This window comes from Enhydra lutris, unplaced genomic scaffold (assembly GCF_002288905.1).
Source record: "Enhydra lutris kenyoni isolate GAN:26980312 unplaced genomic scaffold, ASM228890v2 scaffoldscaffold61, whole genome shotgun sequence".
Classification (NCBI taxonomy): Eukaryota; Metazoa; Chordata; class Mammalia; order Carnivora; family Mustelidae; genus Enhydra; species Enhydra lutris.
Window position 1 is genome coordinate 6,485,447 of NW_019154145.1, and position 26,709 is coordinate 6,512,155.

General features: G+C 41.4%; 1 protein-coding gene across 1 annotated transcript in view; it reads right to left on the minus strand.

Annotated features, from left to right (window-relative positions):
- Positions 1 to 26,709, minus strand: part of LOC111158624 (inter-alpha-trypsin inhibitor heavy chain family member 5) — a 72,037-nt gene that overhangs the window by 37,933 nt on the left and 7,395 nt on the right. Inside the window, exons 2-5 of the mRNA XM_022520770.1 lie at positions 25,085 to 25,129; positions 12,837 to 13,000; positions 11,766 to 11,867; positions 8,386 to 8,636 (exon numbers count right to left, since the gene is read on the minus strand). Of these exons, the coding sequence (XP_022376478.1) occupies positions 8,386 to 8,636; positions 11,766 to 11,867; positions 12,837 to 13,000; positions 25,085 to 25,129 (562 nt within the window). The remainder of the gene's footprint in view (positions 1 to 8,385; positions 8,637 to 11,765; positions 11,868 to 12,836; positions 13,001 to 25,084; positions 25,130 to 26,709) is intronic.

The following is a 26,709-nucleotide window of genomic DNA, read 5'->3' on the forward strand; positions in this document are numbered from 1 at the left end:
AGGGTTTCCAAACAAACTCTGCCATGTCATTTCCCTTGGAAAAGGGTCTAAACTGTCCACGTTTGTTTACATAACCTGCTCGCCTGGACCCCAGTGGGGAGATTTCTTCAATATGGGACAATCAAAAGTATTGTGAATAATGGGGCAACTACCCTTTGACAGGAGCAATACAGACAAAATTCTGCTGCTCCCCCTGCTTGTGTGCTCACTCTCTCTCTCTCAAATAAATAAATAAAATCTTTAAAGAGAGAGAGAGAGAGAATAAATCTTAAAAGTTCTCATCACAACAAAAAAAAAAATCTCCATAACTGTGTGGTGATGAATGTTAACTAGATTTAGTATGGTGATCGTTGTGCAGCATATATAAATATAGAATCATCACTCTGTACAACTGAAACTAAGATAATGCTGTGCATGAATCACACGTCAATAAAAAATGTATAACTGGAGAGGTCTCAGGGGAAAACGTGGTAAAGTTGGGCAATAAAGATGAGAAGGAATTCGGTTAAATACCTTCATAAGCCCCCGAGTATCCTTTTCTTATGGGAAAGGTGTTTTGTCCCCTAGATTGATAATAGGTGTTTGGAATCTTTTTGGAAAAGAGCATCATATAGATAGGATGGCAACAACTTAGCAGAGAATACTAATGCAGATTGACAGCTGAAAGGGTTCTGATTCAACTCTGTCACTTTATAAAGTAGTACTTGTCCAAATTTCTTAGAAAGTTTGCCTTCTTCACTAGTTACTCACTGCTCTTTCTTCCTAAAATACTACCTTCCTGAGCCTCTGTTTTCCGTGTGACTGACGTTCCAGAGAAACTACACATGAACCAAGTCAACTCTCACACATTCTACACACAGTTACGCCCTAAAAGCATGTGCTATATCCCTTCCTCGTATTGTTTTGAGTCCACAGAAAACCTTAAAATACTAGCTCTTTAAGTATCTGAGACTGAACCAAAGGGAAACCTGCCAAAAATGGTGCCAGAGCAGCAGAGGAGTCTAAGATCGAGAGATTTTTGTTATATGCCTCTACACTGCCCACCTGCATGAAGTTGGAACATTGCTCAGTCACTGGGAAAATCTTCACAGCATTTCACAGATTCAACCAGACAAAGGGTTTTCTTTTATCATTCAAAACTGCCAACTCTACATACCCACCAGGATGACTACGATCAATAAGATAGAAAATAACTAGTGTTGGAGAGGATGTGGGAAAACCGGAGCTCTTGAGCCCTGTAAGTGGGATTGTAAAATGGCACAGCACTATGGAAGACAGTATGGAGGTTCCTCCACAGATTAAAAACAGAACTACCAGATGATCCAGTAATTCCACTTTGGGGTATACGCCCAATAAAATTGAAAGCAGGATCTTGAAGATCATGTACACCATGTTTATTATAAGCAGCACTATTCACAGTAGCAAAGAGCGGAAGACACCCAAGTGTCCTTCAACGAACGTGGTCTATGCATACAACGGACTATTTTTCAGCCATGGAAAAGAAGGAAATTCAGCCACAATATGGCTGACCCTGTGGGGCATTACACTAAGTGAAATAAGCCAGTCACACAAAGACAAATACTGTGGAACATGAGGAACCTAGAGTAGTCAAACTCACCGAGACAGAAAGGGAATTGGTAGTTGTGAGGGGCTGAGGGGTGGGGTGGGGTGGCGGTGAACGGTAACAAGGAGCTGTTGTTGAACGAATACAGAATCTCAGTTTAGAAAGTTGAAAAAGTTCTGGAGATTGGTTGCCCGACAGTGTAAATAAACTCAGCACTATTCAGCTGTACTTAGAACGGGTTAATTAGGGGCGCCTGGGTGGCTCAGTGGGTTAAGCCTCTGCCTTCGGCTCGGGTCATGATCTCAGGGTCCTGGGATCGAGCCCCGCATTGGGTTCTCTGCTCAGCAGGGATCCTGCTTCCCGCTCTCTCTGCCTGCCTCTCTGCCTACTTGTGATCTTTCTCTCTGTCAAATAAATAAATAAAATTAAAAAAAAAAAAAGAACTGGTTAATTAAGATGGTTAAGTTAATGTTATGTGTTTTTTACCACAATTAAAGACTTTTTTAATTCTTAAGAATTGCTGACTAGAAGTTCTCCAATGGCAGTGACAATGTCTTGGACACCTCTAGGTTCCAGGCATCTAGCACAGCTGCCAGGAATGTGGAGAGAACTCAAGACAAGCTTGTTGAATGGTTAGCATGGAGATGACTCAACACATTGGCCCATAGTTGGGCAGATGAAGGGGGGAGTCTTTCAAGAGAATCCATCTTGAAAGTGTTGGTGGCCATGGCAGGTGCTCTCAGTAACCCACGTCACATGCCATGGGCACATCTCTGGCTTCAGCCACAGCTATGGTGGACAGTGCCACATGCCCGACAAAAATCCACCTCATACACCAAACAGGCAACAGGGAAAGGGAAGAGATAGAGTGCAGTCTCCCCAAGAAGACTAGGTTGCTCACCAACGTCAAGTTCCAGAGAGAAGGCCACCCTCCTGGGTCTCTCGGAGCCATCCTGCTCACAGCTGGCCCTGACTGAACTACAACCCACGTCAGAACGAACAACAGGGTTCTCATATCAGCATTAAAAACAAAACAAAACAAAACCAACTATGGAGCCAAATGATTCATACCTGAATAATTTCTGCACTGAACAATGCTGGAAACCCTCACATAACAACCAGATTATTATTTCCTGGCAAATGCACAGAGGCCAAACGGGGCCATTCCCTTCCAACTACAGAGTGGAGACTGGATCAGGGGGAAGAATACAGAGCAGCAGGGAGCTGGGACCAGGGGTGAACCATCAGTCACAATGCAGTCCTTCAACAGAGCAGAGCTGCCAGATTCAGCAAATAAAAACACAGGATGCCCAGTTAAATCTGAATTTCAGATAAACAACAAAAGATTTTTTTAGTGTAAATACGTCCCAGAGATTGTACAGGATATAACTGTCTATCTGAAATTCAAGCTTAACTGAGCATCCTATATTTTATCTGGTAACTCAGGAAAAGGAGATCTATGTATTTGTAACCTGTCTTCTGGAAACAAATTCTGCCTCTTAATCCCCCCTTCACAACAAAATAAGAGCTGTACCCAAGATCTGGCAAAATTAACCAACTTAAACCAGGGAAGTGTTGAAAACCTAGTTGCATTCTTTTATTTTTTTCAAGTCTTTTGCCCATGTATTACTTGGACTGTTTATCTTTTCTTGGTTGAGTTGTAAGAATTGTTTATATATTCTGAACACCCGATGCTTTGACATAGGGTTTGCAAATATTTTCCCCATTCTGAAGGTTGTCTTTTTAGAATGTATTTTAAGAGCACAAAGTGATTCTCTTTAGCTGTCTTCTGTGTTCTTTAGTATGGGACCCCCTCAAAGATGAACCAGATACTGGGAGAAAATGAAGACAGTTATGATAGTCTCCTAGCCCCTGAAACTAAAATTTCCTTTTAATGTCAGATTAGGGTGATTTCACATGAGTCCATTGGTTTTGACAAAGATGAGGAGTTGAGATCATTTAGGAACTCCAGCTGGGAAACTTGGAAACAGTGAGCAGCCCAGGACTAGAGTTTTAGGGAACGAAGAGGTAGGAATGGAGTCAAGTAACACTTGAAAACAAGAAGACAATCCTCTGGTTTCCATCCCTGTGGACTCTAATTTAACTGGCATAGCTAATAGATCTCCAAAAGCTCCTGGCTGATCGTAACATGCACTGATGATCAGCACCCTCTGAGCCAAAGGAGCTGTGTGCAGCTGGCATGTCCACACATGAAGGTGGACAGTAAGCCAGGCTCCGAAAGGTAGGAGCCTCAGCTCTCACTGTGGTCTGGGGAAAAGTGGGGAAGAGCAGGAGAGGTCCAGAAAGCCATGGTGGGAATCAAGGTAAAGAGAGAAGCTCTTCTGACCCCAAAAATGTCCTGAATGATTGTATTTATCTTTTCCAAGAGAAGATGGGATACCTTATTTAAGGAGCTCAAGACTATACTAGGAAGACTGCACCAACCCCACTGGGATGGCCTCTTGGCACTTTTCCATTTCACATTCCATCTCTGTTGATGAACAGAAGAAGCTGCATATGGGAAGAGGTTATTTTCCACCAACTGTGTGAGTAATTCTATGTTGGCCTGTATCCAATTGTAAAAACATGTAGGTGGAAAAGAAGAACGATACACATTTAACAAGGATCGAAAGTATTCTGTAGGTTCAGATCTTGACATAGTTATTAATGCCCCTAAAGTCTGCTAGTAAGTTCAAAGTAAGGGTTCCCAACCTTTGTAGGGCATCAGAATCACCTGGGGTGCTTTAAAAAAATACAGCTCTCTGAAGAGACACAGCACAGGGATTAGTCACTGCCTAGGGCTGGGGTGGGAACAGGGAGTGGCTGCAGAGATACAAGGATCTTTTGGGGTGATAGAAATGTTCTAAAACTGGATTGTGGTGATGGTTGCACAACTCTGCAAATTGACTAAAAATCAACGAATTATACACTTAAAACGAACAAATTTTATCCTGTGTAAACTAAACCTCAATAAAACTGTTTTGAAAACTGAGGAATATAAAGGGGAAACTATGAAAGCCACAGAACCATACCTATTTAGTGGTAGAAAAATATGCAGCTTTATTCTTTAGTTTTACAACTACATGAACATGTCAGAAGCACTCATGTATTTTTTGGTTTCTCGTATAAATTCGTAAGAGTATCACACCCCAAAATATAGCTCCCTAGGCCTCACCTTGAGAAATTCCCATTCATGTGTTTGAGGTGGGACTCAGGCATCTGTATCTTTTTTTAAACCACTCCAGATGACTAAAGGGTATAACCAGGTTTGAGTGTCATTGATGTAAAGCAAAAGGGAAAAAAACAGGCAAGGCACCTTATTTCTTTATCTCACTCGATTTTACTCTCAGCTGTCAGGTATCTTATCATAAATAAAAATTTTCTGCCAAAAACAATTTGGAATCATGGAGAGCGTAGTGATTTAGGTGCCCTGGAACAACAAGAAGTTCAAGATTTTGACACAGAATGTGAAACAACCAGCCTTGAACCAGCCGCATGCATGGAATAGCTATCTTGGCACACACCTTCAGAAGCCCACACATCCCATGATGTTCCAGGAAAGTCTTGGTTTCAGAGACTCTGTCCCACTGAGCTCACAAATCACCAAAACATTTTAGGAAGGAGAGGAACTGAGAGTGGGCAGGCATAAGAGAGAGGAAGTCTTGTGTTTCACTAGACACCAATTTATAGTTTTTTAGATTTTGAACCATGTTTTAATAATCCAGTAAGTATAAAGCTTTGGCTTCCAAATTACATCTCACAGAAGTAGCTTGTACACTGAATAGGAGCTCATGAATTTACAGCGCGATGGCTCTGGCCCTGATCCTGATATAGCAGATAACTAAACTGTTAAAGGCACATTCTATTGCTTTGAGCATTTCTTTTCATTCTTACACAACTAGGGAGAGATGCAGAATGAGATCTCACACCCTCAGGATTTTATAATCTTCTATGTACTCAGTTCAGTGGGTGAGGGCATGAATTTGGAGTCAGACAGCTTTATGCTCAGATTCTGTTTCTAACAATAATTAAATATGAGTCCTTGTTCTTGTACTTAAACTCTGTAAACCTTAGCTTGTTCACAAATAAAATGGGGATAAAAAGTACAACCCAAGAGGGCTGTTATAAAGAATGAATGAGATATAATACAGCAAGTACTGAGTCCAGTACCAAGCACACAGTAATTCTAATCCAGATGTGCATCCCTAAGGATGCAATGGGTCCAGTGGTCAGAGATTTGCTTTGAGAAATTCCAGAAGTCTGATCGCTCAGTAGTAGCCAGATCTAGGAGAGGAATGTACTGGCATGGGTCCACATTCACACAATTACAGCTCATGTTCTGGTGCAAGCCCAATTCTAGTTTGATCTCTACCCTGGATTTCTTTTGGTAGCACGCAATACTGTCCAGACAGAAATCACAACAACCTGTGCCTCTCTGTGCTGGGGCTGCCATTTTGCAGGGACAGTTAACAGCTGAGTGCTGAAGGACAGGAAGGAGCAGCCAACAGGGAACCGGTCCACTGCACCTGGCTTGGATACATACTTGTGAGATCTCCATGCTTTGGAAGGCAGTATATCCGCTTTGGTACAAAAAGCTAGGAAAACAACTTTCTTAAAAATAAACAGATTCCCAAGAGATCAATGGTCTGGAAAAATTCTCTGAGATTCTCACAGGCGCAGGATATAAACAGTAAGCAACTTTACAGCTAACAATCGCTAATTCACAGGGCCTCCAAATATAACACATGCACATACACCACAACTCATACACATCCCTGAAGAGTTGCAGTGGTTCTGAAAATGAGGCAAAGCACACACATTTCATTACTACAGCAGGACCACCTGAGTAGTCTCCCACCACTGAGTCCTCCACACGTGGCTGAGCCCTGGGCCCTGTCCCAGACACGTCGGCCACAGCAACCCTGCCCTCTCAGAGATCCCAGGAACTCATGGAGAATCTTCTTCCTCCTAAAAACATCCCTCTTTCACATGGCTGAACATAGGAGAATTTCCCTATAGATTATGATTAGGAAGAAATGGAATTTTAAAACATCCTTCATTATTAGTTTGGGTGTTTATTTCTTTTTCTTTCCTAATTTGCAAGCATGTAATTAGCTATCTACTGTTTGGGTGAAAGGCATTGAGCTAAATACTGTAAGGAAACAAAGTAACCGGACACAGAAGTGTTTTCCCAACCATTATGCTCTAATAGGGGAGATAAAATTTGCACAGAAAAAGTCAATATAAGGTGATAATGGTAATAATAATAATAATACTTCGTTATTAAGTCCTTACTCTGGGCCGGGCACTTTACATGCACACACACTTCCTAATAACCTTGTGAAAGAGTTACTGTCCCTGCTTTACAGGGCAAACAGAGTCTTCCAAGACCTAGATAATTTTTGTCAGGGTTCTAGTTAACAGCTGAACTAAAGTCCATTAACCACACACATGGTGGCCTCGAGGACATAAGAATGGTGTATTATATTTCACACCGTTTCTCAAAGTCAGATATCGACAATATTTTTAATTTTTTAAGGTAATCTAGATTAAGAGTATCCCACTCAGTCTTGGGAATGGACACATAACAAAAGACCCGAGTCCCCCACAGAACCAGGACATTCTCCAGTCTCTGAGACAAAACTCGTTGTCCCGTGGACAGTCATGAAGGGAACTTCGTGCAGGCAAGAGTAAAGCGCATCTTCTGCACAGTTCATTCTTCCGCACACCAGCCCTGGGTCTTGACTATTTTCACATTATGTTAAATAACAACATTCTCCCCCTCCCCCTTCAAGTCATGTTCCTACTCTCCTCTCAATCTCATTCCTAAATATTCTTGACCAAGCAGCTTTCTTTCTCCTTGTGGCCACAGGGGCTGAGTTCAGATTCTGCCTATTCACTTACTGCTCAGCCATTCCCAGACCTCAATGTCACAGATACCCGTAATTGAGAGATTCTAATCCTGGTGCAACTTTCCAACACATCGGTCTCGTTATTGGATTTGACATGAAGCCTGACTGGTTTACTGAGGATAAGGCCCAACACCCACGAACATTTCATATAAACCATCAGTTGAAATTAATATAGTAATTAAGATTACATTGTACGGAATTCGTCATTATCATTTCAACAAATGGAGTACAATTTTAAAAATCAAAATTTGAGAAGAACCTAAATGGTGGTCCTGGTAATGAACCAAAACGTTCCTGCACTCAATCAAATGTAGAGTACACAGTTTTCACTATTTAATTTTAGAATGAGTCTCATACATCATTGAAATGTGTATGTTAGTGTTTTAAAAATGGATTCTTAGAAAAATAACCCTGTAATCCCTCACTCCCTAGTATAAAAGGATTATTTTATAGAACTTTCTAGACATTTGTCAACTTCACATTTAATAAACTTAACATATTTAACATTACAGAGTGTGTACAAGTGTGTCTCTTTCCCCCCATCGCATGTCGCACTGTCTCCATAACCTACTTTACCAACCGTGCTTGTCCCGCATATTTAGGATGACTGAGAACTTCTGCTAGTGCAAATGTTACCAAACCGGGCTGCGCGTATAACATTCCCACTATTTTAGATGCCTCACCTGGTTTAGATGCTCGGAAAAGAGATTACTCTGTCAGATGACTTAAACACCTTTAAATCTCCGATGGAACCAGCTTATAAAGGAATTGCCTTTGTTGTGTTGCTATCTTTCAGAGTCTCGCAAATTCTCAGAGGCTTTGTTGCAGGGGTGCCATGTGTTTTATAGATGCCTCTAAAGCCAACGCCCTGCTCTGAGTCAGCACAGGAGATCTGGCAATCGCACTCACCTTCCCCTCTCCCGCTGCCCTTCTGCCTGCTGTGCTGTAAGGGAAGCACCTCCAGTGACTCGAAGCCGGACTTCTCCAGAATGTTCACTTCCACCATCAGCCTCCCCACCAGCTGCTGGGGACGCACGCTGATGACGTGCTCGTACTTCCCCAGCCGCCGCTGCAAGAGCTCTTCGTAACTGAGGAGGAAGGCCGCTTTGTCTTTGCTGGGAATCACAACAGAGGCTCTGAACATATCAGTCCCCTTCTCCCTATAAGGAAAATAAAAAGGAACACTGGGTCGGTCACAGAAAGCCAGGTTCCCTCAAATCCCCTCAGGGTCCTGGCCACTCTCTCAAGAGGGTCCTTAGAGGAAAAACTAATGTTGGGAAGAGAACCAAAGGCCTGAACTAAAGGAAGGTTACAAAGTTTCAAGGAATACTGAAGAGTACAGAATTCAACTGTTCTTTCCTACCTCTCCTATAGTCAGGCTTGAGGGAGCCAAGGGGGAAAGGGAATATTGAAATAGGTGAACTGCTGGAAAAGAGAGTTTTGGGGTCAAGATATGAATTGCATTATTCTTTTTACAGGAATGGCCAAGTGAGCCTGACATCTGATGTCATTTTAAAATAGCTAAAATCGTAAGTTTTTATAGGTAGTAAAGTTTGGTGGATGTGGCTAGGGATAAGAATAAAGAATAAAGGATTGCAAAGCATATACAAATATAAGCCATTCCAAACGTTTTCAGTGCTTGGAACGAAGGTTCTCTGATTCAAGATGGCAGACTGACCATAAAAGGAAAGGGATAGTAAAGGATTAAACCCAGACAATGAGTGGTAGGGGCAACCATCAGTGCGTACAGCACTTCAAAACATTTTTGGAAGATGGGGAATAGAGCAAGAACTCTACAGCTCAGACTATGGATCAAGATACAAACCATCTACAGAACATCAGAGAGATGGAAAGCTCGGGCTCAGCATAAGATGTGAGTGGGAAGGGCACCAACACAGGAAGGAGACATCCAAGTCCATATATGAATGAGTGACTAAAATGACAGGCTTCCTACACTACTCCTTCCCAGTGCTAAAAAGAGACACAACTATTAAGATGGAAAAGCTTCACTGAGAGCTGAGGAGAATGACTGAAGAAAGACTGACACTTGAACCCATTATTGTAAACTCTCAAAACATCAGGTAGAGGACACATAGAAAAAGAATGGTATTAGACAACATTAGATGTACCATTAGCAACACTGGATGTTATGACACTAGGGGCAATGTCTTCAAAGTTGAGATGAAAAATTATTCTCAATCTTAAACTCCATATGCTGTCAAAATATTAGTCAAGGTCTCAGAAAGTTTGCCTCTCATACATCCATTCTGGGGAAGTTACTTCAGAATATACTCCAGCAAAGTTAAAGTGAAAAAAGAAAGAGGAAGATATGGAATATAAGGAATAATAAAAGCAACCCAGAAGAAAATGAAAAGAAATCCCAGGGTAAACATTGATGACAAGGGTGCAAAGTAACGACAGTATTCCATGGACTTGGAGACATCATTCTTCCATAACTGACAGCTCCGAAATCAGGATGTGCCTCCCGATCCATGATGCCTTCCAACTGCTGTTGGCAATAACATGGATGTCACTGCTTATAGAACTGTCATAGTAATTCATTTAGTCACCATTTCAAGAGAGTTATGTGTCTTGTTAGATGTTAATAGTGACAAATTAAGTTTTTTTTAAGATTTTATTTATTTGACAGACAGAGATCACAAGTAGGCAGAGAGGCAGGCAGAGAGAGAGGAGGAAGCAGGCTCCCCACTGAGCAGAGAGCCTGATGCGGGGCTCGATCCCAGGACCCTGGGATCATGACCTGAGCTGAAGGCAGAGACTTAACCCACTGAGCCACCCAGGCGCCCCGACAAATTAAGTTTTACCTCATTAAAAAAAAGAAAGATAACTAAAAAGTCCAGGAAAAACAAATGCATATGTTGTGATCCAACTGAACTAAACTGTGGCATAATTATGAATGACTTATGAATTGTAATGAAACATAATCCTCATAAGACTCATCTGATAAAGACCAATTGGGACCCACCTGCCATCCAACAAAGCTAGGTTTCAATAAACTGCTGCAGTAAGGGAAATTACACACCAAAGGCATCATGGAGAGAGAATCTGGCCAAACAAAGGTATATAGGATTGGGAGAAAAATGGAGTGCAGATAAAGTTAAATGAAGCAATGATTGGCGGCTTGAAACAAAGCAGGGCTGTGTGTAAAGTGGTTAGTATCACCCTGGACTGAGAAGCAAAGTCAAGGTTCTGTCCTTAGGAACTACAAAGTTAAGATAAATGTGGACTTTTGTGGCCAACGATGCCTTATCTGAAGCTGTGGACCTTGGCTGCTTTTTGTATCAAAGTAAACCCATGACTCACATCTTCCAGGCAAGAGTGAGATATTCCATTCTTGCTAATAAGATTTCCAACAGCAAAGTTTCTGATAGTCTATGTTTTTAAAGAACAAACTTTCTCAAAACTACATCCTTTTATTAACGAACAAAAACAGGTTCACATGTTCACACCAACTTATCTGGATAACAGGATCATTTTTCTTCAAAGGAAACAGATCACTTTACTTCAAATGGGCTGACAGAGAGGGAAATAGAATCTTAGTATACCAAGTGGCTCTACAGTTAACGACTTTCATGTAATCATTAAAACTCAAATACTAGTCACTGGTTTCCAATGTTTAGATTCAAGTTACAGACAAAACAAAGAAAATATACACCATTAGAGATCAAAATTTAAATGTTGGTAATTCTGATAGTGCAAAAGTAAATGATCATGTAGAAAAAGATGGGTACTGGAAATGGAAAAGGAAACGTAGGGTTTCAGTGAAGGAGTGGAAATTTAAGATAGGTCTAGTCTAAGATGGTGTAACACGGCTTACACTGACGAAAGAAGAGAAAAGAATGTGAAAATGTGGAACGCAGACAGAAGGTGGGAGTGTCCTACATATGCTAAATCCTCTTCCTTCCTGGCAGAAAATCAACAGATAATGTCTGATGTTTATCAAGAATTTTTTTTTTTTTTAAATGAGACTACCATAAGCTTTAGAGTTAGGGAAGTCGCTACAAAAAGAAATTACAGAAATATTAGAAGTGGATGTTTCTAGGAAGTGAGATCTGGGGATTCAGAGTGATAAAATGTTCCTTTTCACTATAAACCTTTTCCTGCTATATTGTTAACTGTATATATTTAATTACCGACTCTAAGGTAATAATAAAAAGCAGATAAATCCTTGAAGGAAGGGAAGAAAAGAAAAAAAAAGTTGGCAAAGGATTAAGAAATAAGGCCCTTTGCTCAAGTGGATTTTAATTCCTTAACTCAATGGTACTTACCCATTATCTTCTGATGTTTTATTCCTTTTCTCTTTCACCTTATCACCATTTTTCTTTTCTCTCCCTGTAATTTCTCCCTGATACACCTTGTCTCCTATGAGCCTGAAACACAAGAGACAGCTATGTTACCAACTTGCAGTTCCAAGACCAATTCAAACGTGGATCTCATAACCATGACAACCCTAGAAAATATTTTTATGTGACCCTTGGATGTCCAGAAAGAATGCATTCCAGACCACGGCACTACCCTTGAATCATTCATTTCATTCTAGGACAATTTTAAAACAGGTCCAAATAGTCAGGCTTGACCCGTGGTGCCTCTGGGATTCTCCAGGAGGACATCAGATCTGTTCGAATTTCCATGAAGATTCACCAGCTTGAATCTTGCCCAGACCCAAAATGAAACCCCCAAATCCACCCTACTTTGCATGTCTTTACCTCCTAGTTCAGAAGAAAAGGAGAAATAGTTTATTTTGTATCTCATATGGATCATGCTATCTCATCATTCAGACCTCAACTTAAACACTGCCCCTTCTGAGCTACCTCCCTGATTTCTCCCTGTCTAGACAAGCTCCTCTCGGTGATACTTGCCATCTTTAAGCACTTGCTACAGTCTGAAATTATCTCATCTATTGATTTGTTTACTTACTTATTATTTTTCCCCACTGCAATTTCTGTAGCCGAGCAACACTGTCTTTTTCATAGAAATATACCGATCATTTTGAAGAGCTCCTGGCTCAGAGTGGGCACTCATTTGTTGGATGGAAGAAGAGAAAGACAGAGGAAAAGAAGAGGAATGGAAGATGGGAAGAAGACAGGAGCAGAACCAAAGAAGAGACTGTGGAAAGGAAGGAAGGAGGAAGAAGGGATGAAAGGGAGAGAGAAAGGGAAGAAGGTAGGTAGAGAAGGAAGGAGAGAGGGAAGGAGGGAGTCGACCTTCTGAGCCCCATGCCATCTGCTGGGAGGAATTCTCACGCCCCAAGGCTGTGGAGCTCACGTCCTCTCAGGCTCACCCTGGCTACCCCACACCGACATCTCCATTGCAGGGTCTCTGACCAGAGTGTCGCTTACGTAGTGAAGTTGGTGATGAAAGCTGCGGCTGGGATCTGCAACTGAAACTCAATTTCCTGGTCCTCGGAAGCTCTATTCAGCATTCTACAGGACACAGTAGTGAAGGCGTAACGAGAAATAATGGTAGATTTCACTGAGAATTCCGTCATCAAGGGTTTGGTTTTCTGTTGGAATGAAAACACGCGGTACTTTCAGTGACTTGTGAAAGTGCAAATCAACCGCTCTGGGGTAGGTGTGAAGCTCTGTTTTCATCAGAGAAATCATCTTCAACTTGGCAACCTGTGGCAAATGATTCCTTTCTTCTTTGTCTTGCCCTCACTTTTCCCCTCACCACTCTCTCCACTCATACAACAACTGTGGTTAGACAACCAGCTCATGAGAGAGAAGCGTATCTTTTAAGTTAACTTAAACAAAGGGACACAGTGAAGATTTCCTATTTAACAGAGAATACACACTGTTGAAGTAGTTTAATGAAGTATTGGAATTTTAGAAGTATGTGAAGTATGTAATGCTTTTCTGTTATAAAATTTTAGATCACATTTACAGGATCATGAAATTGATGAACACATCAGGGCACACCTATTTCCAAATCAAATTCAATACCCACTTAGAGAAACTAGATTCCAGAGCTTTCCCATGGAGACCACAATCACATTACTGGAAAGTGGGAATCGATACTGAGCTCAAGACAGTATTTGAGGTATTAGAAGCCAGAAAAGGGAAAGTGTATGCTAATTAAATTTATCCCGAAGCCTCTGATAAGAGCAGTTGCTACATGGAGCAGATTTAAAAGCAGGTTAAAACTTTTCAGTGTATTTCTAGCCTTCACAACAGCGCTCCATCCGAGGGCATCTGAAAGCAGACGCTGAAGAAGGAAGGAAGCATTAATGAGTAAAGCAACCAAAGCAGTTCTCCAACTCCAAGAACTGGCTGAACAAGTTACAGGCACAGACTGAACATTTGTGTCCCTCGTCCTCCCCCCCAACACCACCAACAAATTCATGTGGTAAAGCCCTAACCGCCCCCCACCATGTGATGGTACTTGGGGATGGGCCTTTGGCGGTTGAGTAGGGTTTGATGAGGTCACGAGGGTCTTCCTGATGGGGTGAGTGTCCCACAAGAGGAGACACGAAAGAGCTTGCTCTTGTTCTCCATGAGGACACGGAGAAAAGGCCACACAAGTGAGAATGTGGGCTTCTATAAGCTAGGAAGAGTCTGCATCAGAAAATGAACACTGCCAGATACTGACCTTGGACTCTGCAGTTTCCAGAACAGTGAGAAATTAAATTTCTGCTGTTTATGTCTATGGTATTTTGTTATGGCAGCCCAAGCAGATTAAGACGAGGCATTATCTCTTTATGGACTTGGACACACATTCAGGGTACGTGTTCTTTATTCCCATTTCAAACATGAGAAGAAGTCAAGCTTGCAAGTTTACATATTGGCCCATTAACAGTAATGGAGAAGAGACTTGAACTCGATCCCACCTGTTCCAGAGTCCACACTCACCACCATGAGGCTAGCTGCCTCAGCGGATACGTCTTTCTATCTCTGGGTCCTCCAACCCCCGCACGGTCTTCAGCACACCACAGGCTCTCAATAAATGCTGGAGAGAGCCACGTTACTCCGATAGGATTCTACTTTCCTTATGGGAAGTGACCTGCCTAGTCAACGTTTCTCTTGACTTGCGTCTGCTCTCTGAATTTCTTTCCAGCCCTAAGCTAGTTTTCAAAATAAATATAAGATGATGCCCTGCTGGTATCAGGGCATATTGCTTCTGTGACACACAGAGGGAATCTAACACCCCATTTTAAGAGTTTCACAGTGTGTCGTTCTATTTAAACGTATTGAAATGTTGGAGTCAAACCATACCTTTCACAGCAAACCACTGAAAGCTGGACAGATACTTTATACAACATGTTAGAGAGGTAGGGTTGAGTCCCCTTCAGTACAAAGCACATCTGAGAACACACGTGAACAGACTCAAGATGGGAAACTGCACAGAGCAAGGCCAGAATGGGCGAGCGCTGGACACAGAAGTCATGGGATTATTTATCTTTGTGGCTGAACTTTTGGTCTTGGTGACTCGAAAGGATAAAAACAAATGGTAACAGGCTCAAGAAAAATGTTAAGAGAATGTGTATCTTTCTTGGAAAGTTGGAAAAAGATAAGCACAAAGGTTCCGTAAAGTGGTGATCAAGTAGGACAAAAAAAATCTAAACATATTTGAAAGATTTCTTCACCTGCAAGAGGAAAAGAGGTTCTCCAATTTGGACTGAGAAGGAATTACATCAAAGCAGCGGTTCTCAAGGATGGTCCCAAGACTGGCAACATGAGCATCACCTGGAAATCTGTTAAAAATGCAGAATTTCAAACTCCATCCCAGACTTGCAGAATTAGAAACTCAGGGGGTGGGGCCAGAAATCTGTATTTTAATAAGGGATCCTGATGCTCAAGTCTGAGAACCACTGTTTTAAAGTAACATAAGGAGGTGGCCCTCTTCATATTTCTTCATCTCTAAGTTAAGAGGGCTTGAATAAATCAATAAAATTATGTCCGCCTTTAGACCCAAGAATCTAAGGTAAAGCCTAAAGTAAGGAATGAAATGGGCTTTTAGGAAACTATTCTGGAATTTAGAAATTGATAGTAAATAGTCTCCACAGAAATCTAGTCTCCTTGGGACAATATCTGTCTCTCCAGAAGTGACTCAGATTAAAAAGAGATTCTAGATGTGGTTTAACCAAAGGCTTCTGTTAAATGATCTCATTAAAAATATATATACCACATTTCAGGGTGCCTGGGTGGCTCAGCTGGTTAAGCGTCTGACTCTTGATTTCAGCTCGGGTCATGACCTAAGTCCAATCTGTGGGATCAAGCCCCTCATCAGGCTCTGCGTTGAGCCTGGAGCCTATTTAAGATTCTCTCTCTCTCCCTCTGCCTCACCCCCTACTTGGGCACATGCTCAAGCTTTCTCTAATATAAATAAATAAACCTTTAATATATATAGATTTTATATATATATAGATAGATAGATATATTTGTACACACACACACACACACACACCACATTCCAGTAAAGACAATGAAGATAAGGCTGGGGAAGGTGGTAATGATAACGACCTTAAGAGCACAATAACCCACTGGGGTTTTTTTTAATTAAAATTTGTGTCTCCTCATCTTTCCAAAATGGAACCTTAGATAAATTAAAGCATAAATTGAGATGCAGTGTTTTACTTTTATTCAGGTTTCCCTGGAAGCAGGTTTTCTTCCTAAATTATCTATGTTTCAACATATTCTTTTATCTCCAATATCCTTATATTCTTAAATACGTGAATTTGTGAAGGGTTTCAATACCACAGCACACAACTCTAATTTCTATAGATGCACTGGGTAAAAAGGAGCTAATGCTAAAAAAAAAAGAAAAGAAAAGAAAAAAAATCCCTTGAACTGAGAAAATTTTAATTACCATCTACCACTTTATTTAAAACGTAAACCAATTTTTAAAAAACATCAAGTAAAATATGCACATGGTAAAAACTTCAAATTACACGAAAACAAAAGGAAACACAATGCTCTCCCTCCTGCCCTAGATCTACAGTTCTGTTCCCCAGAGGCAATACTTAAACTAACAGGTTTTGGTATTACCCTCCCATAAATACGTGCTGTGTTGATTTGCTCTAATTTCATCTAATGATACAGTGTGTCATCGTTTTGTATCTGTGCACATTCCAATCACCTCATGCTGCATAACCACTCTAAAACTTAGTGCTCTAACAACAGCAATCATGGCGTTTTCTCTTGTGGCTTCTGTGGTCAGGAATTCTAGAAAGACTTGGCTTGGGAGGGGGTGTGCAGTCAGGAGGTGGCTGAGCTGGAAGAGTGAGCTGCTGAGGCATCTCAACGCTGGCTGACATTTCTCTATCTCTTGTTGTCCCAGGACCCCTCTACATGGTCCTTCCACATGGTCACGTTCAGACTAACTCACAGCATGGACTACCTCACACATTAGTCCAACTGATGACTGGAGGCTAGAGGCTTCATGTGTGCACATTTCCCAACATCGAGGCGGAAGCTCTATCCCCTTTCATGCCCTAACCTTGAAAGTCACATAGCATCATTGCCACCATACTCTCCTGGGCAGGAGAGTCACAAAAGTACATTCAATTTCAAAGGCAGAGGGTCCAGACCCTATCTCAATGGGAGGAGTGGAATATCAAAATGCCACTATCTTTGAAAAATGCAATCTGCCACCGTACAAACAAATCCCTCTCATTCGTCTTTTAATAGATGCACAGTACTTTCTTTTTATAGATGCTCTATATTTTAATTAACCAGTCCCCTATCATCCATAAAACCTTTGTAATTATTATTATTATTATTATTATTAATTATTTATAATTATTTTGCCCCTGTCCTCTGATTCAGCTACAACAGGGGTTGACAAACTATCCACAGGATTTTGTAAATAAAGTTTTACTAGAACATAAATTCATTTATACCCATTCATCTGCATATTGTCTGTGGCGACTTCCATGCTACAAAATAGAGCAGTTGAGTAGTTTTGTAATTGTGACAGCCTATACAGCCTTGCAAAGCTTGAAGTACTTACTATCTACCCCTTTAAGTAAAAGTTTGCTAATCCCTGCACAATTTAAGCAGATAAAGCCCTGGTATCATTTACATAGCTTTACTGATTGGTGTATTTTAGGAGGAAATCTCAAATTATAGAGACCGCAGACATTTTTATTTGACTTGCACAATCTTTTAAAATTTTTCATCTAGGGGACAACATTTAAAAGTTGAAAAATTCAAATGAAAGTCCATAATGACCATTCATCTTGGAACGGATAGTGGGGGCAACCCCGGATGCCCATTCCCACATGACCATGAGCTGCTGGCACTAATTAATGATGGCTGCCACTCTAGATCAGACCCATGTCCTATGCTCCCAGCCCCTCACACCTGCCAATCCCAACTACCTCATCGACATGAGGGCTGAGAGTGAGCAGCCATTTTCACTGTTTTTACTAGATTTTTTTCCTTATTCCAATCCTATTCTGCTCATCGATGTCTTCTGTTCTACTAGATTAGAAGTGGTCTCAATCTATACACCTATGTTCAGAGCAGCATTATTCACAGTAGCCAAAATATAGAAGCAACCTGTATCCATTGACAGATGGAGGGATAAACAAAATGTGGCTTATACGTATAATGGAATATTGCTCAAAAACAGGAAGGAAATTCTGACACATGCTACAACATGGATGAATTTTTTAAAGATTTATTTATTTTAGAGAGAGCTGGCACAAGTAGGGGGAGGACAGAGAGAGAGGGAGAGAGAGAGAATCTCAAGCAGATTCTGCACTGACTGCAGAGCCCAGCGCAGGGCTTGATCCCACAACCAGTAGATCATGACCTGAGCTGAGACCGAGTCAGATGCTTAACTGACTGAGCCACTGAGGTGCCCCAACATGGATGAATTTTGAAGACATTAAGCTAAGTGAAATAAATCAGTCACCAAAGGACAAATACTATATGGCTCCGTTTTTATGAAATAGCTATTGGGTAATCAAATTCATTGAGATGGAAAGGGGAATGGTGGTTGACAGGGGCTGGGAGTAGGAGGAATGGGCGTTTAGTGTTTAATGGGTACAGAGTTTCAGTTTTGCAAAATGAAGACAGTTCTGGAGATGGATGGTGGTGATGTTTGTATCCGGTGTGAACGTACTTAATACCGCTACACAGGACACTTTACAGTGGTTTAAAAGGTAATTTTTATGTTGTGTGTATTTTAATACAATCACGAAAAAATCGAACAAAATTTTCTTGGTGACCACAAATTCTTTGCTTTTCTTGTCGCTGAGAGGTGGAGTTGAATTCATTAATCTTTGACTCTGGGCCACAGTGACCTACTGCTTTCTTCTTTACATAAGTTCTTTTTGGGAAAAGAACTTAGCAAGTCCTCAGCTCAGAGAAGCAGAGGGCACAACTCCACCTGCCTGCCACTCCAAATGAAATCTAGCTCACTCAGTAGATGATCCTTGCCCAGCCCTGTTCTGACAGCAATTTAAAATTTTCTTCACTTGGTGAAGAATCAAGAGTGGTGAAGAATCATCACTTTGTGACATCATGCTGACTTGTCCTTACTCATGACATAATTGTCAATTATCATTTCATTAAACTTAAAATTAAAACACTGTTAAGCTGAAAAGAAATTTTTAAAAAAGAAATTGAAAAAAAAATTAAAATGCGAAATGAGAAGACACCTGACAAAAGCACTAAGATGAACCACTATGGTAATTTTTTTTTTGGCCTCAAATTAAGATTATGGATATGGTTGAAATGTTCCACAGTATTACATCAAAAATAGGACACATAGTTTATGGGCCCAAGAGACAGACTGAGAAAAGTTTCAAGAAACTATTTGGGTTTTATTGCTTCTGCCCAGTTACTGTTTTCCCACAGGAGCCCCCACTGTTCCTTAAGCCTTGTAGCCCTTGCCCTACTGGATAGCGCTCTCAGCCTACAATCTACTAAAGCCACTTATGTGCACAGCTACCCCACACCCAAGATGCTCATCCCTTCCCCTGCCCCTCTGAGACCGTACACAAGAGCAGGGGCCATGAATTATACCTTTTATTTATTTATTTTTTGCCCATGGCTGTCAGCATAGAGTAAAACTCGAAACCATTTATGGAATTGAATTTTAGAATCTTGAACAATGAAAGAAAAATACACATTCCCCCAACAGAAATGGTAATTAACTCGAATTTATTAGCCACTACTCTAGATTAAATCCCATGGAGGACTGGGAATACTACATGTGGATCCTTCTCTCAAGGCACTTATGATCACCATGGGAAGAAAGGGCAAAAAGTAGAAAGCAACATGGGAAGATATAGAGAGATGTACATATTCACTCACTGCCTGGAAGACCTTCCAGAATTCAGAAGAAAGAGAAATCAGTGAGGTCTGTAAAAGTAAGAAAAGTTTCTTTTTTTTAAAGATTTTATTTATTTATTTGACAGAGATCACAAGCAGGCAGAGAAGCAGGTAGAGAGAGAGAGAGAGGGAAGCAGGCTCCCCGCTGAGCAGAGAGCCCGATGGGGGCTCGATCCCAGGACCCTGAGATCATGACCCGAGCCGAAGGCAGAGGCTCAACCCACTGAGCCACCCAGGCGCCCCCTAAGAAAAGGTTTTAAAATAGACGTAGAATTTGTTTGTGGTGAAGGAGTACAAAAAGAACATTCTAAAAACACAAAAGGCATAGAAGCAGGAATGAGCCTTACTTAGCACATTCCTGGAACAAAGAATCGAACAGTTTAATTAGAAAGACGGGTGCATTGTGAGAACACTGGACAGGTACACAAGACCGTCAGGAAAGCGACATGCCCAAGCCAGGGCAAGAACCCAGAATGGCAGAGGTTCGTGAAAATGTCATAAAAACAAGGATATAAAATAGTTGCTTCAGTTTTTCCCAATGCACAGTTCTTAAAAATCCAACATGCTTTCCATATTTATAGTTAACTCATTATTTCATTTGGGGATGTCAACTGGAAAATCGGAGGCAAAATCAAGTCTTCCTGTGACAAAACAGTTTCTTCATTATTTTTCCTACAAAGGCTCAACAGATGGAAAAGCAGTTTGAGGCAGGGAGTGTTTTAATTAGCTGCTCAAGGGACCAAAGCCTTCTGTGTGACTCATGCGAGTCACTTAAAATCAAGCCACCCAGAGGATGTCCTGAATTACCCAAGATGCCATCTGGAAATTAACTGAGCAATGTTTGGTCAGAACCAGGACTCTTCCCAGAAGATTAACCTTTTGTTGTCTTATTCTGGTCTAACGATTCTCTAGTGACCATTAGAAGAAATCACTTTGGAGATGGCAGAGACCCTTAGAAACCTCATAACTCAGCATCCCCTCACTTTATAACGGAGAAGGCTGGCACTGGGCTGTTGGTGGACCCTGGGTCCAGAGACCTTCACTGCACCTGCATGTCTCTCGTTTTTGAGAAAAGCAACCCAGCCCATGTTGATGCTACACGATGCAGAAGACTTTCAGACAAGGCACCTCCCTAGGGACTGTGTTTGCCACCTGGGTGACACAATTTCACTTCCTCGTAGACAGAGGGTGGCATTAGGTCTGAATTGCCATTTGTGCTAATACATTCTACTGAGCAACCTTTCATTATGATCAGAGGAAAGGAAACAAAATAAAATTATCACCTTTACATAGAGAAAGAAACCCTACTCTATACACCTCGTAACAAGAGAGAAACCATGATGGCTGGAGTCGCAACAAAGGCGACAGACACATACGTAGCCCCCAGTCAGGTAACAACACCCAGCACTGTGCGGGCTGACTGTATTTTCTATCTTCTTGTCGCTCTGGCGTTTGGGGCCTTGCTCTTCAAGAGACTGTTCTTCCCAGGGCAAGCTAATCCTTAAAGACAGCAAACTCCTCCTGTGTGAGCCCACCGTCGACACACAGCCCACCTGTCCAGAGCCCACACTCCCAGCTGCCTCCTTGGTCAACCTCCCACACACCAAGCCAAGGATCCCCTTTCCCCAAGTCACCCCAGAGCTAGATCCCAGACAACCAGAAACCAGCATGGTGCTGACTATTCCTAGGGACCTATGAGTATAAAGTTCCTCCTTTGTGATGATCAGTTCCAGGTCTCCATGTCTTATCAAAACTACTTAAAACATACTCCAAGTACAGATTTTAGAACACCTCCTATGAAGAAGATGCCAAGACCTGCTCCTGCCCCTGAGAGGTTAAGTGATGACAGTGAAAACCGGGTCACTCTCTGTTAAGGACCACGATACTCAGATACAAAGATACCCCCTTCTTCTTAAAATACAAATTTTCTTTGTGTCTGTGTTGCCAAAGAGTGTCATAAAAAGGGTATCCAGTTAATTCAAAAGAAAACCAAGCAATCCCTGTGGTTCATGAGTTGGCAGTGATAGGAGAGGAACAGCTGTTGCCGTCCACATTCTATTCATTAGTTAGAGAACATCTGGAGACCTTCAAGTAGTGTGGACAGCTAGAGCATAAAACATAAGGAGACTCCCAGGATAAACTGAAGCTACAGAGGCTGACCACTGTCAGATCACACAAGGCCTTACATGTCCTTGGAGTCTATCCTATATGTAACGTGGAGGCACCAAAGACATGTGCAAAAGGGAAGGAATCATCGGGTCTACTGCCGGGAAGATCATTCTTGTACCAGCTGGATGTATAAACAAGGTTCATGGTTAAAAAAGCATAATGCATGTGAAAGTAAGACTTTTAAAAATCTTAGAGATGTCTGAGAAAATCTAAGTGATTATATAAATCATGTAATTTTATACTTACATAAATATATAATTATATATAAATTACATATAAATTATACTATATGTTATATATAATATATATTAAATTATATAGAAATTATAATAAAATATATAAATTATAAAAATTATATAAATATTCTAAGGGTCAAGAAAATCTTTGGGCGCCTGGGTGGCTCAGTGGGTTAAGCCGCTGCCTTCGGCTCAGGTCATGATCTCAGGGTCCTGGGATCGAGTCCCGCGTCGGGCTCTCTGCTCGGCAGGGAGCCTGCTTCCCTCTCTCTCTCTCTCTCTCTCTCTGCCTGCCTCTCTGTCTACTTGTGATCTCTCTCTGTCAAATAAATAAATAAAATCTTAAAAAAAAAAAAAACTTTGAAACCAAAAACAAAAACTCAAAGGCTAGAAAGAGAAGATGAACTCATTTATTACTAAGGAACTTAAAACTTCTACATGAAAACATACCATAAACAAAGTTAATCAATAAATGAGACATCAGGGTTGGGGGGACTCTTCCAATTCAGAAGACAGTAGCTCTCCATACAAAGATCTCTAACATACTGACCACTGGGGGATTAAAGACACAATAGAAAGATGGGTACAGGACACACAAACACACACACACACACACACACACACATAATTCACAGAAGAACCACTGTAAATAGCCAATAAATGTATAAGAAGAAAAAGTCTAAATTCCTAAGTAGTCAGGCAAATGTCAGTTAAAGGAACAATGAGACAACACTTTCTATCTAAGAGACTGACAAGCCAAAAGGAGTGATTATATGTTTGGTGGCAGAAATGTGCATATTTATCATTGCTCATAGAAATGAAATTAATAAAGACAGTATTAAGAGCAGTGGTACTCGAAAGCAATCTGACAGCTATCGAAATGTAAAATGCCATGCACCTCTGATCCAGCAATCTTTCTACTGAAAATCTAGGTCATAGACTAAAAAGCACCCACATAACAGAATAAACAAAAAACCCTCCTGCAGCATTTTTTACAGGGGTCAGAAAATGGAAGACAAATCGAAAGCTTGTCCACAGCCGAATGCTTAACAAATTATGGTGCGTCGACTACGGAGAATGTTTTTCACCGCCTAAAAGAATGGATACAGTTAGGCCAAGTGACATATGATTGATTGAAAATAATAAGAAATGGACCAGAAGATCTGTCCTTGACAAGGCAGTGTGTGTGTTACGAGCACACACAGAAGCCGGATTCAAATCTTGGTTCTGCCACCTCTTCCCAAACGTGTAGTCTTGGGTGAGTTAGTCAATGCTCTGAGCCTCTGCCTTCTCATTTCTAACACCTCCAAGAATGGTACAGAAGTGACTGAGTATGACATGGGCGCACTTAGAACAACGCCAGGCACCCAGCAAACCCTCGGCCAGCCTCAGCTATCATTGTATGATCCCACTGGCAGCGATGATCAGAAATCTCATATATGCGAATGTCTCTGTTCCCGCCATCTTCTGGCATGTTCTTTTTCTCAGTGGCACCGTCATCTTCTCTGTTACTAAGACACTTACGATTTATTTATTCACGTTGTCTTTTTCGTCTATTTCTGCCCCACTTCAGAATTCAAGGTCTATGAAAGACAGGGTCTTTGGTCTGTCTTGATCATTACTGTCTTCCCAGTGCCTACCGTGGTGCAGGGGAGATCATAAGCATTCAAAAAATATCAGTCGGGATGAAGGCATGCATGAACAAAAGAAAACGTGTACAGGTCTTTCCGGGAGACTACTCTCCAGGAGTCCCTGGTATTTCTGCACACTTTTCTGAGCAGAGGCTCTAACTACCTTTGCTCTGAATTGTCTTTTCAAGGATGTTTGAATAGTGAACAGCTCTGGAAGAGGTGGGATCTCCCTCCAGAGCAAAGGGGAAGCTGGTTTAATATCTAGAATGATGATGAGAACGTGCCCATCAGGTCCCAGGAATGATACAAACACTGGCTCTCCCGCGCGGCTATTCTGCGAGCAGTGATCACCCTCTGCTCTGACCCAGGAGTCTCCTGTGCTCTGCTGGCATCCAGGCAATGGCAACAAACCCTGTCCTTGGCTTGCAAGTTGGGGGAAGTCCAGATTCTTCGCAATTCTTGACATGTTTATGTTTGTGTATGGCTGTCTGTGATTATGTGAACGTGGAGACAAACACCAAAGAATGATTATGAGATTAACAAACCTGGGAGGATCGGGAGAAGAAAGGAGAAGGGAGAACCAAGCAGAGAATAACAAGAATACAACTTTGCAGCCAGACAAAGACGGTAATGATCGTGACATGGGTCACGGTAAAGCTAGAACCGACTCAGACACTGCCCAGGTGTAGAGAGGCCCTGGAGGGGTGCCCAGCCCCTGAGAACTGCTGCCAAATCCACATCCCAGGCCCGAAGGCGCGTTCCCACATTCTGATCGGTCTCTGCATACACAGGGCTAAGGAAGAACGGAGACTGGGTCAAATAAGCTCTTCAACTTCCTGAACGCTCGCCCAAATTCCAATCTGATAGCCTCCAACACACACCGAGAGCCTTGCCCAACTCCATTCCTTGGAGCTGGAGACGACCAACGCGAATTCTTTGCTTACTTCAGTTGTTTACTTCACTACAAAGCCTTTATTTCTCGTGTAAGAATGCCATAAAAAGTACAGGTTATTTAAGCTTTTTCATTTTTTGGAAAGGCTCTGAAACTCCATCCTTTGTCCTTAGAGCCCTACTGAAATAATCAGGTCTCTTTCCGGAAAGAAAATCCAGTTCAAGCAAGCCTTATAAAAGCTATGCTGTTTAATGTCAGCATTCTTCTGCGAGCAGCTTTGCAAGCTTTGGAGGAGCCGCAAGCGAAGGTAGGGCCTGGTTCAAAATATACAGAGTAGTGAGGGCGCAGACGCGGAAGCTGTCCCGGGAATATACATACCAGCCTTTGCAACAGCCGGGCTTGCCTTGGCACCCTGAGTCCAACCTACAAGGAGAGAAGAGTCATGAAATAGGATTGGGAGGTCATTGTGAAATGCGTTACACGAGGGGGTTAAAATCAATTCAAATTCACAGAAGAGACAGTCCACCCTGAAAAGTAGATTGGACCTTTGACGAAGGAGCAGTGGGCCCAGCGGTGGAACCCACCCCCCTCCACCCTGGTTAACTGCTTCGACCGTGATTGCGCTACCTCGTCACCTGCGTGTTCTTCCACCTGTCAGAGGAGCACGAAATGACGAGAGCAAAGAATTCATCATAATATCTGTACTTCATTTTATTCTATTTCTGCCTTGAAGCTCTTTGCTATTGTGTCTCTTACAGTGAGGAGATGTATTCAGTTCTACTCTGAGGGGCTTGGTTATTCAACTCAAAACTTTTGGAAACTCTGCAAGCAAAACTGAACTTACCTTGAATTTTCTCACTGTGTTTTTTCTGGTTATTTAAACTGTACTTTCCCACATGGGGAGGAGGGCTATGGGAAGGTGATAAAAATCCTTATTTTAAAAAACTTGTATTAATGGATCAGCCACTCTGGACTAAAGTAAAAGTCCTAGCTGGTGGTTGAACATTATTCATAGAAAATCACTGTTCAAATATTGCTGAGTAATAAACCATCCTTTCTGGAGGCCAATTTGATAATGTTGATCAAAAACTTGAAAAATATGGTCTTTATGCGGATCTTTTCTTTTTTAACAGCTCAAGGTTGTGTAACTTACAGACAATATAATCATTCACTTAAAGTGCAGAATAATGTTTTGTAGTATAGTCAGAGTTGTGTACCCATCACCACCATCAATTTAGAACATTTTTACTAGATCAAAATGAAACCCCACACCCTTTACCTGTCACCTGTCAACCACTAATCTACTTTGTCCCTGTGGATATGCCCATTCTGGACATTTCAAGAATGGAATCACATGATATATAGTCTTTTATGACTGGCTTTTTTCACTTAACATAACCTTTTCAAGTTTGTCCCTGTTGTAGCATTTATCAGTATTTTGTTCCTTTTCATGTCTAAATAATACTTCATTGTACAGATATAACACATTGTGTTTATCCATTCGCCAGGTGATGTTCAGGTTTTTTCCAGTTTTTGGCTATTATGAATAACATGAAACTTATATAAACATTCACATGCAAGTCTCTGTGTTGGACATAGATATCCAGGAGCAGATTATCTGGGTCATATGGTAAATTTAAGTTTCACTTTCTAAGAAATTGCCAAACTGATTTCCAAAGTGGCTGCAACATTTTTCCACTCCCATCGGTATGCTTGCCTTTTAATTTAGAAATTCTACTTACAGAAGACTACTGTAAGAGGGAAAAAGTAAGAAAATTCTTTGGAACTTTTAAAACAATTGTTAATAATTAGAAATAGCCTAAAATATCTTTAAAAAGAGGTTTGGTTCAGTATATTATTCAGCATAATCAGTATATTATGATACACGGATTAATTACATGGCTATAGAAAATAATGATGTATGGGGCACCTGGGTGGCACAGTTAGTTAAGCATAAGGCTCTTGATTTTGGCTCAGGTCATTATCTCATGGTTGTAGGATCG